Here is a 12,422-nt window from a genome sequence, read left to right as displayed (position 1 = left end):
GTCTTTCCAAGGCTGGTCCCCAGGGCCTGGAGTTGCTGCCAGGTCAGAAAGTGATGTCATCGTCCAAACTGAGGCCATGGCCTTTTTAGGAAATAAACACCTTGGCTTCATGCCATGATTGTTACACAAAGCACAGCCTGCCATAAAAGCACTTTAATAACATAACGTGTATTTAATAACATAACATAGACCTGATTCATTGCCAAGTTCAGAGGATCTTTATAAAGTACCTGCTTGGCCCTCTTCCTTGCATCGTCCAAAGATCTTCCTCTTTCTACTAAGCGCTGGACCACTTTCTCCCAGCGGCTCTGTACACTGATAAGCAGATTCTTAATGAGAACGACATCTTGTTTCTGACTGAAATACTTCAGGTGGGTTCCAGTTTTGTCCAGCTCTATGATCTGCTCCCGGTGAGAATTTACTTCATTGGCAAAGACCTTTCCCAAAAAAAAGGGAGGTGGGTACAATCAGAAACAAAGGAAAAACGCATCTATCTTGAAGATACTTCCGGTCTCATAAGCTGGTTTCAAAGGACAAAAGAAAGTGTTCAAACTACCAAATTTATGCTTTTGCCATTAAAACAGCCTGATGTCTAAAAAGGTCTGAGAAGGGAATGCTGTCCATCCGGGATGCAGCTTACCTTGTGTTCATCAATTTGAAACAAGATGGTGTCCAAGATAAGGCTTGGCCGGGAAGCCACGTTTAGGGTCTGCTCCGCCTGGGTGAGCCAGTTGATGAAGTCCTGGAGGGAACTGTGGAATTCCATTGCCAAGGTGAGGGCCTCTTCCAGTTTAACCTGCAAAGACAGATTATTTAGTATTTCATGGTATTCAAGGTTTCCCGCCTCCCCCCTCCCCGCCCCAACAAGTTTAACCACTCTCTGGCAGATTTCCTTCCCATCCATACTTTATTTATGCATAGTCTATATCCCCCAAACAGTTTTTGAATACTGGCTAACCAAGCCCCTTCAAGTTTAGTAAGAAGCATCTCATTGCAGCTAAAACCATTTTAATATACACTAAAACTGTGGTTTGGGGACAATTAATCACAGAATTACTAAACAGAATCTAGAAAAAGAAAATTTGACATGCATACAATTCATTTTGGAGGTGAAAATACTATGGAATATATATACATTATGCTCTGTCAGCAAGGGCATATAATCTAGTATTCCTAGCCTATCATTTTTATAGCATTAAATAGCAAGATTTTTAATTCCCCCTCATGGATTTTTGTTATCTAAGTGCTTATTATATGTACAATCATCTCACTTTCTTGGTCTCCCTCCCTCCCCACCCCCGCCTTACATACAGCCTGCCTTTTGCTTAATAAATGTGATTAGAATTACTTAACCACCCAGAATTCCAGTGGTTCACAGATTTAAACTATACCTAGTTAACACTTGATCTATGATATACCTTTATCTATGTCTGAATAGATTCCTTCAACTGTGTTCTCCTGCATTAAGACAGAATACTGTTTTCAGCTGAGCCCATGAAATGTCCAAACATATACAAAGAAAACTTAAACATGAATCATTAGATGTTCCACTGACAATTCTACTCGGAGATAAGGTAAGACCCATGAAATGAAACAATGAAAACATTCATTCTATGATATTCATCAAGGCACATACCTTCCTTTCATTGAGCTTGGTTTCCACCGATTCCCATTTTTCTTTCAAGTTATTTATGTCTTGGTCAATATTTGTCTCTGCAGATTTGGGGCATCTTGCAAGCATCTGCTGGCCTTTCTGCATCAGACTCTTATATGTTTCTTCTTTAACATCAAAGGCAGCACAGATTTCCTAAATGGAGATATCCCCCCCACCCCGAAGTTATATCATTTTTAAGAGAACAAAATCTCAGAACTCTTTTTCCATGTCATCAATCCCAAGCCCCTTATTATATACTCAACTCTGTCCAGCACACAGAATAACCCTGACACATTCAAACTTTCCACTATACTGAAAGAACACCTAAACCTATAGCCACACTCTGCCTACCAAGAAATCTTAGAAATGGTGCTACTGTTATCAATCCACCCCACAAGTGAAGCAGTAATGTTAAATGTTATCAAGAAAGGTTTCAACGTACAGTAACCAATCAGCTCTGTGAACTTGGGCGAGCAACGTAACTTCCCTGAGCCTCGATTTCCTTCTCTGTAAAATGCGTTCTCTAAGTCTCTCCTCGGAACACAAAACAACGACTGTAATATTGTTTTATTGGTACAATTTAATTCTATGCTCAGAAGACACACAGTGGATAGAAGGTCAAGACCCAGTACAGTAAGACATTTAAGTTGATGACACAGACTTTGGAATCACAGTAGCCAAACTTGTGGTCCTATGAATATTCTTCTCAGTTGTAACATTTCTAAAGCTTTCAACTAGAATGCAGTGTGTATCTTCTATAGAGAATATAAAAATACTGCTTAAACAAATTTAGAATTTAAGATAAATGAAACACCAGTTACACTCACGTCAAAAGTAAGACCAGTTCTATTCCACTGATTCAATTACAATGTGAGTCAAATCATAGCTCCCACTGAAAAATTACATACTATCTAACATTTCCAACTTTTTAATTTTTAAAATTGAGATACAATCCACAAAAATCAGCATTTTAAAGTCTAGAATTCAGTGTTTTTAGTATATTCATAAGGCTGTGCAACCATCACTACTAATTCTAGAACATTTTTATTGTCTCAAAACTTTGTAATTTCTTAAACCTTAAAAAAATCCCTCTCTCAACATATTTACAATATCACTCACTGAAAGCTTTTAATCAAAGCAAAGCTTCTAAATACAGCTAAATCTCAGGAAACAGTAATACTCCAAGTTTTCTAGTTTCCTTCATGTCTAAAAGAACCAAATCAAAAGAACATGACTAAAACAGTATTACAAGTATCAGTAACTCTTTAGAATTTCTTAAATCATGGAATTCTATAATCTGGCAAATGATATCAGCAAACATCCTACCCAAACCAAATATGCTGATAAGTAATATTTTTCTAAAATAAAATATTCTAAAGATAAGCTCTTTGCTTTCCAACTTTTTACTTATATTCTTCTAAATTACCATTTAAAAATATTTGTTTATTAGAGAACCATCTCATGCATGTTTGTTCAAGAATTCATTAAACTTATACTTAATGGACTGTAATAGCTATGCAAGTACTTCTAGGAAAGTAAGGAGGTATCTGGAAGACAGCAAGATTTTATGGAAAAGACAAGTGCTCCCAAGTTATTTAGTCAATTATTTTTTCAGTGAACAAATGGGTCCCTTGTGGCACCAAGAAAACAACATATTAACAAGAAAACCACATACACAATGATCTTCTAAAAGAAGGAATAGAGATTCTAGAAAATTCTCTACAGGATTAATAGGATTCATTTTAATTGCTTATGGCAATTGTGAAATGAATAAGATGTTACTTCTGTTGTATTTCTTCACTCCACCTACAAGATGGTCACTTCCTCACCAAATCATCAAATTCAAAATTATTCCCAACAAGTGCAGTTTTATTAGTAAGATCTTACAACAACACTAGGCATGACTAAAGAGTATAGACTTTCACGTACAATGGCCCATTTCTTCTGCCAAATCCCTAAGTACTTCTACTTTTATTTCCTAAGAAGCATTCAACATTTGAAAAAGACTGTTTTCTCTTAGAACTTTTAGAGCTAAATTATGATGGGACATGAATAGGAAATGTCAATAGGTCAAATGTAGTCTAAATTTAATTTCTCAGCCCATACTCCTAGGAAAGAAAGCCAGAGTCTCAAGTTTCATTATTTTTCCTCCTTATCTTTAAGAGTTGACAGCCTACAGACTCGGCGGGAACAGCCCGCAGGCATGATGTGATGCTCCAGGTCAGACAATTAAACAGAAGCCTCCTCTTGTCCAAACCTGGTGGGTGTGAGGTTGAAGATACGGCCCCATCACCATTAAAAGGAGCAAATACGTAACTTCGTTTTCACAGAACAAGAACATATTTTCCAGCCTTCCATGAAACTGGGTGGGAATCTCATGCTCACAGCAGTAATTGTTAAGTCTCTTCTGATTCCTTTAGGGATTTTTCTTTCCACTCAAGGAGCCACAGTTTATAATTTACCCAATGTTATATTACTATCCATACAAGTTTATCATTTTATGGGGGAAGGTTTGCTTCTAAAAAATGCCTAGACCGCTAAAACCTCTTTTCATACACTGACACACTAAACTTTAAAATAAAGAATAGGTTCTGACTTCAAAAATTTAATCAACAGCGTTTCTAGCACTTACACATAGAGATTTCCGCTGCAAAACTGGATATCCTTTAAACCTTCTCCCACAGTTTGTTTATCACCAGGGCCTACATAAAATAGTCAGTTTCTTAATCTGAGAGTAGAGCTGTAGGAAATAATATAATTACCATGTGGGCATTAAGCTGTTCCCTGGCTGTTTCCGGTAAACCTCCCAGAGGCTTGGATGCTAACAGATGGCGCTCCGTGTCGGTCAGCCACTGTTGCAAATCCTCGATTTCGCCGTGGAACCCTTTAGCCTGGAGTGAGAGAGAGGTTCAAGTTTGGGCCCCAGATATGGTCACTTTAAAGCCAAAAATGAAGCTTAAACAACCCCAGCCTGCTAAGCCTCTCCATGCATTCTGAACAAGGGCAGGGGCCTCTGGACCACTTGCTTTTCTTCAGCAGGAGAACCAGCAATAAAACTACCATGCTAAGAACTGGAGAGCTGTGTTCTTCTCAGCTCTGTCCTTTATCCCACTTTTTTTTACTCTTCTCCTTGAAGTATAAAAACTAAACAGGGGTGTGAAAACCAATAAAAGAATGCCATGCCATCTTGGTGTTGAAGGCACCAGAAAGTTTCAGGATTTATTCTCTCATTCACCTGGCGTAAGGCACCATCCAGCTGCTGCTTCCTTTGTTCTGTTTTTTCCAAAACATTTTGCCAGCGTTGATTCAAAACCTCTAGTTTGTTCTGAAGGTTGCTCGCTTCTTCTCCGGCACTTGATTTGATCAGATCATTTCCTGCTTTATTCACAGCTTCCACGGTGGACTGATGGGCTAATACATCATTTTGGAGCACCTGAAAATATTCAGATTAACACTTAATATGTTCGCTAGTTTGTAACATGCTAGCATCGCTTCTAATGAAATTCTTTTATTTCCTGGTTATGAAACGTTCTGAAGCTACAACATATAAGTAGAGTTTTAATACTAATGAACTTTTTAAAATGGTGAACTTCCTTTCCCTTAACTTTGCAGCTTTATTGGGTATCTCTTCAATCTACCAACATCCCCTGAAATGATTATGTTGAGAACATTGCTAGTTCTTCCCACTAGAAGAGTTTTGCAATTGATGACATTAAGTATATAGAGATTATAGTTAAAAGGATCTAAAAATATTCATTTGATTCAAGCTCACTTTAATTGAACTTAATTTCCATGTCCTGAGTAAACAATTTTGAAGATATATATTGCTATATATTCAAATATAAAATTAATACATTGCCATGTTTTACAATTAGCACAATTAAAAAGGAAACATGAGAGGTTACGACAAGCAACAATATGCCAATAAAATGGACAACCTGGAAGAAATGGACAAATTCTTAGAAATGCACAACTTTCCAAGACTGAATCAGGAAGAAATAGAAAATATGAACAGACCAATCACAAGCACTGAAATTGAAACTGTGATTAAAAATCTTCCAACAAACAAAAGCCCAGGACCAGATGGCTTCACAGGCGAATTCTATCAAACATTTAGAGAAGAGCTAACACCTATCCTTCTCAAACTCTTCCAAAATATAGCAGAGGGAGGAACACTCCCAAACTCATTCTACAAGGCCACCATCACCCTGATACCAAAACCAGACAAAGATGTCACAAAGAAAGAAAACTACAGGCCAATACCACTGATGAACATAGATGCAAAAATCCTCAACAAAACACTAGCAAACAGAATCCAACAGCACATTAAAAGGATCATATAACATGATCAAGTGGGGTTTATCCCAGGAATGCAAGGATTCTTCAATATATGCAAATCAATCAACATGATACACCATATTAACAAATTGAAGGAGAAAAACCATATGATCATCTCAATAGATGCAGAGAAAGCTTTCGACAAAATTCAACACACATTTATGATAAAAACCCTTCAGAACGTAGGCATACAGGGAACTTACCTCAATATAATAAAGGCCATATGTGACAAACCCACAGCCAACATCATCCTCAATGGTGAAAAACTGAAACCATTTCCACTAAGATCAGGAACAAGACAAGGTTGCCCACTCTCACCACTATTACTCAACATAGTTTTGGAAGTTTTAGCCACAGCAATCAGAGAAAAAAAGAAATAAAAGGAATCCAGATAGGAAAAGAAGTATTCTGTCACTGTTTGCAGATGACATGATACTATACATAAAGAATGCTAAAGATGCTACCAGAAAATTACTAGAGCTAATCAATGAATTTGGTAAAGCAGCAGGATACAAAATTAATGCACAGAAATCTCTTGCATTCCTATACACTAATGATGAAAAATCTGAAAGTGAAATCAAGGAAACACTCCCACTTACCATTGCAACAAAAAGAATAAAATATCTAGGAATAAACCTACCTAAGGAGACAAAAGACCTGTATGCAGAAAATTATAAGAAAATGATAAGACACTGATGAAAGAAATTAAAGATGATACAAATAGATGGAGAGATATACCATGTTCTTGGATTGGAAGAATCAACATTGTGAAAATGACTATACTACCCAAAGCAATCTACAGATTCAATGCAATCCCTGTCAAACTACCACTGGCATTTCTCACAGAACTAGAACAAAAAATCTCAAACAAATTTCAAAATTTGTTTGGAAACACAAAAGTCCCCGAATAGCCAAAGCAATCTTGAGAATGAAAAACGGAGCTGGAGGAATCAGGCTGCTTGACTTCAGACTATATTACAAAGCTACAGTAATCAAGACAGTATGGTACTGGCACAAAAACAGAAATATAGATCAATGGAACAGGACAGAAAGCCCAGAAATAAACCCCCGCACATATGGTCACCTTATCTTTGATAAAGGAGGCAAGTGGAGAAAAGATAGCCTCCCCAATAAATGGTGCTGGGAAACCTGGACAGCTACATGTAAAAGAATGAAATTAGAACACTCCCTAACACCATACACAAAAATAAACTCAAAATGGATTAAAGACCTAAATGTAAGGCCAGACACTATCAAACTCTTAGAGGAAAACACAGGCAGAACACTCTATGACATAAATCACAGCAAGATCCTTTTCGACCCACCTCCTAGAGAAATGGAAATTGAAAACAAAAATAAACAAATGGGATCTAATGAAAGTTAAAAGCTTTTGCACAGCAAAGGAAACCATAAACAAGACGAAAAGACAACCCTCACAATGGGAGAAAATATTTGCAAATGAAGCAACTGACAAAGGATTAATCTCCAAAATATACAAGCAGCTCATGCAGCTCTATAACAAAAAAAAAAAAACCAACCCAATCCAAAAGTGGGCAGAAGACCTAAACAGACATTTCTCCAAAGAAGATATACAGATTGCCAACAAACACATGAAAGAATGCTCAACATCATTAATCACTAGAGAAACGCAAATCAAAACTACAATGAGATATCATCTCACACCGTTCAGAATGGCCATCATCAAAAAATCTACAAACAATTAATGCTGGAGACGGTGTGGAGAAAAGGGAAAACTCTTGCACTGCTGGTGGGAATGTAAATTGGTACAGCCACTATGGAGAACAGTATGGAGGTTCCTTAAAAAACTACAAATAGAACTACCATATGACCCAGCAATCCCACTACTGGGCATATACCCTGAAAAAACCATAATTCAAAAAGAGTCATGTACCACAATGCTCACTGCAGCTCTATTTACAATAGCCAGGACATGGAAGCAACCTAAGTGTCCATCGACGGATGAATGGATAAAGAAGATGTGGCACATATATACAATGGAATATTACCCAGTCATAAAAAGAAACGAAATTGAGTTATTTGTCGTGAGGTGGATGGACCTAGAGTCTGTCATACAGAGTAAGTCAGAAAGAGAAAAACAAATACCGTATGCTAACACATATATATGGAATCTAGAAAAAAAAAAGTGGTCATGAAGAACCTAGGGGCAAGATGGCAATAAAGGTGCAGACCTACTAGAGAATGGACTTGAGGATATGGGGAGGGGGAAGGGTAAGCTGGGACAAAGTGAGAGAGTGGCATGGACATATATACACTACCAAACGTAAAACAGATAGCTAGGCGGAAGCAGCTGCATAGCACAGGGAGATCGGCTCCATGCTTTGTGACCACCTAGAAGGGTGGGATAGGGAGGGTGGCAGGGAGGGAGACGCAAGAGGGAAGAGATATGGGGATATATGTATATGTATAACTGATCCACTTTGTTATAAAGCAGAAACTAACACACCATTGTAAAGCAATTATACTCCAATAAAGATGTAAAAAAAAAAAAAAGGAAACAAATGATCACAGAATACCCTTTTATCATCTCTGGTTTTAAGGGTGCTAGAATTAACTGCTCAGGTGATAGGAACGAACCCCAGGAGGCCCTAACGTTAAAGGGAAAGACATTTCACCATTTACTGGGGAATACATGAGTCCAGCATTCCACAATTTAGCTGTTCCCTTACTAGAAAATATGATATGAAATGCCTATGACAGATCCCAGTAAATAATGCCTTCTTATTCTATTATCTGGTGGGAATATAAGAATAGATTAATAACACTTAAATGCACTAACATGGGGCAAGAGTGGTAAGTGCAAAAAACAACTGCAGGCTAAAAAAACCAATTTCTTATACTGAAAAGAATTACCTCAAAGAACAAATACAGCTTAGTAACAGTTTCCTTTCAAGAAGACTGCTATGCTTTTGGAAACCAGAAGAAACCTTCCTCTACTGTTGGTAAAAGTCTGTGATAACCCTTCCCCCTACACTCAGACTCGGGTTGGCAACAGGAGAGAAGAGGAGTGTCATCTGTCATCCTGGGAGGGACAACCCACATCTGGGAAACCCAGACCAGAAGGATTTCAGCCAAGGGCACGAACCGTCCATGATCACTGTTCCTCTGACTCCATCCACTTGTGTTCTGGGGCATCTGGTGAGGGAGGTTTTTCAAAAGCTATAACATCAACTGAGTAAGGAGTGATCTTTATAAGAAGCAGGTACTTGAATATGTTAACGTAGGCATCACTTTCAAAAGGTAAGAGTTAAATATTTTCACAGTCAAAACATAAAAGATAATTCTATAAAATTCGTTCTTATAAATGGTCGGAGCCCTGCTACATAAGCCACGGCCTAGGAGCCAGAGAAGAAGGCGGGACAGGGATGGGAATCTCCCCTCCCTTCCTCCAGCAACTGTGCTGGCAATTCTGAGTCCTTGAACCCTTGACCTTCAGAAATGGAAGCAGAGTGGGGAGTGAAGGATTGGAAGTTTGGGGCCAGCAGATGCCAACTAGTATATATGGAGGGTGGGTAAACAACAAGGTCCTATTGTATACCACAGGGAACTATATTCAATATCCTGTGATAAAATATAATGGAAAAGAATATATATGTATAACTGAATCACTTTGCTGTACAGCGGAAATTAACACAACATTGTAAATCAACTATACTTCAATAAAATTTTTTAAAAAAGAAAGAAATGGAAGAAGGAAAGATCCCTGACTAAAGGAAACTAAAGGTCCCTAACTCACCTCCGCCAAAATAACTGGACCAGGGTGCCACATGTTCCCACCTCTATCATCTTCTACAAAGTTCCTGTCACTGATGTATGTGACTTTTAGGACAATGCCTGAGTTTATGAAAATGTAAATGCTATAAACTCACCCTATGAGAATAAACATTTTGGTTACATGCAGAGTCAGTCTGACTGGTCATTATTGCTCTTAGCAAAGGTATAATATAGATATTATATATCTATATATAACAAATATTAATGATGCAAAATAAGTCCTAATTGCTTAATCAGATATGGCTGGGCAATGATTAGAAATACAGACAGAAAGAGGTAAAAAAGGAAGAAAAATTTAAATTAGGGAACAGTTACTGTGGGGAAACACATGAAGGAAGAAGAACTAAAGCAAGAATAATCAAAAATATCATGATCTTAAAGTGCTATAAGCCTCTTATTTTAAAATGCTGTTAATATGTAAAATAATCAAATGCTTCTATATGATAATCAAGGAAAACTTATTTAAGATTAGGATTAAGGACCTAACTTTAAGTAAGGTAAAACTATAACGTGAATGTTAAAAGTTCTACGAAAGCCTGCTGCATGTCAGGATAAACTCTACTGGGCATAAATTCTATTCATTAAGCCTCATTGACTTAAGATGGGGAATTTTCTGTTAATAATCATCAACCACGTGCCACAAAGATGACAACAATATGAAACTATTTTGCATATATCTCAAGATAAAAATTTTCCACTTATAAGCTTTCAATCAAGTACATGACATGTAAAAACTCTTCTAAACATAATAAATAGTTTAAAAAACTACCTTGGAAAGAAAAGGACTAAGACACAAAAAGCCAGTGAAAAGTAAGAGAAAGAAACAGAAGGACAAACCCCAACATGATGAGAGATGTACAGACAGACAGAAATATATGACAAGCCAAAAAGCAGCAAGGGAGAGACGCATGGAGGGAAGGGTGACCACAGGAAACACACACAGAAGCTGCAGGACAACTGTGACTTGTCAGGCTGCCCCCAACAGCTTTTAAAACTATGTTACCTTCATCCAAGCACAGGTATAATCAGAAATTTAAACCTCCAGTGTTGGTCATGCAGTCCTCCTAAAATTTAGCCAGAAATTCCCCATTCTTGCTATTTTTGACAATAACTGCCTTGACCGATGAGAAAAACATTTTGATTATCACCTTTTAAGAAGTGCATTTTAAGTAGTTCAACCTTATGTTGCCAATGTCAAATAGGAACGTGGGCTAAAACCATAAATGCCTAAAAAAGCAGCAGACCAGAAACATCTGGTGACACTAGAAATGCAGAGAGAAGAAGGAGAGGCTGCCGTAACAGCTACGTACATGATGCTTGGCGAGTTCAATTTCAATGGCCTTGGGGTCTCCTCCAACAGGCTTCTGTTCGCTGAGCAAGCCCTCGGTGTGCGTGAGCCACGCCAGCAACTCGTCCAGCGCGTGTTGGAACTGCCCCAGTGCTAACAGAGCGCCCTCCAGCTTGTGCTGCAGACAGAGAGGAGAGGAAGACAATTGATCCACGAGTCTGATAGGATGGATGACCCATATTTATAAAACAAGAGTGAACTGTTCAATTGCTTCATGCTGCATAAGTCTTTAAGCAAATCCAGTGAAGCCCAATCATCATATCCTCATATATTTTAAGTTTGAAATTTTGTGGTTAAAAAAACAGCATGTGAGAAGCAGGAAAAGTTCCAAGGAAATAAGAGAATTTAGGGGCTCCTGAAGTTTATGTCCAGGATCCTAATTTTACTTTTTAACAGTTATTTTACATTATTATATGAGCCTGAAATTGGTATTTACCTGTCTGTTGATGATCCTCTCATCCAGACTGTCCCATATCAATTTCAGCTCCATCAGTGGGTCCTGAACAGTGTGTTTATCACTTTCTTCTGTTACTTTCTTTAGCAGGAGCTCTGCCTGATGGTTCAGTCTCTCCATTTCTATCTGTTGTTGATACGCCTCTGACTTAAATTGCTATTTTTTAAAAAAGGAGGCATACAAGGAAAATTTGTTATACATCAGTAACTTTATTTTTTTGGAATTTTTGAATTTTATTTTATTTATATTTTTAAACAGCAGGTTCTCTTCAGTAACTTTAAACAAACCAAAATTCTACAGGTTAGGTGTTTGTTCTAATTCACACTTTTTATTGGGGTGGGGTGAAGAGGAATTAACACAGAGTTTACTGATGAAAAAACTGTAGATAAAAAATGATTAAAAGAAATCTTTTCTCACACCTGAAACTAGCACAATATTGTAAATCAACTATACTCCAGTATAAAATAAAAATTCAATTAAGAAAAAGAAATATTTTCTCTTCATTCAACGTTTTCTGATGGAACAATTTTTTATTTATAATTTTGCTATTTCACTTCTGTTCTCTATAATAAAGAACTAACAAATTTCAAGGATGAACTTCTTCCAGTGTCTAATTATACATATTCAATAAATGAGTTCTGAAATTATAGGAAAGAAGAAAACAAAATATATATTGACATATATGAAACCCAGAAAAAAAAATCTCTAAGAAACTCACATTAATATTTCCTGCTCAAAACACACACACACATCTTGAAGTCACTGAATACTCTGTGTTTTCTGTAGCTATGCTGTGTTTATTTATTTATTTATAT

At 37.2% G+C, this 12,422-nt stretch overlaps 1 protein-coding gene across 16 annotated transcripts in view; it reads right to left on the bottom strand.

The window, feature by feature from the left end:
* The window catches only part of DST (dystonin), a 488,128-nt gene that overhangs the window by 34,577 nt on the left and 441,129 nt on the right, over positions 1-12,422 (bottom strand). For all 16 annotated transcript variants that reach the window (XM_082637996.1, XM_082637982.1, XM_082637992.1 and 13 more), the window contains 7 exons: positions 11,590-11,763; positions 11,116-11,271; positions 4,890-5,087; positions 4,417-4,545; positions 1,637-1,807; positions 641-796; positions 231-437 (listed from right to left, as the gene is read on the bottom strand). In XM_082637996.1, coding sequence (XP_082494122.1) covers positions 231-437; positions 641-796; positions 1,637-1,807; positions 4,417-4,545; positions 4,890-5,087; positions 11,116-11,271; positions 11,590-11,763 — 1,191 coding nt within the window. The remainder of the gene's footprint in view (positions 1-230; positions 438-640; positions 797-1,636; positions 1,808-4,416; positions 4,546-4,889; positions 5,088-11,115; positions 11,272-11,589; positions 11,764-12,422) is intronic.

This window comes from Mesoplodon mirus (assembly GCF_964341445.2).
Source record: "Mesoplodon mirus genome assembly, chromosome: 12".
Classification (NCBI taxonomy): Eukaryota; Metazoa; Chordata; class Mammalia; order Artiodactyla; family Ziphiidae; genus Mesoplodon; species Mesoplodon mirus.
The sequence above is the reverse complement of the archived record's forward strand: the minus strand, read 5'-3'. Positions and strand labels throughout refer to the sequence as shown.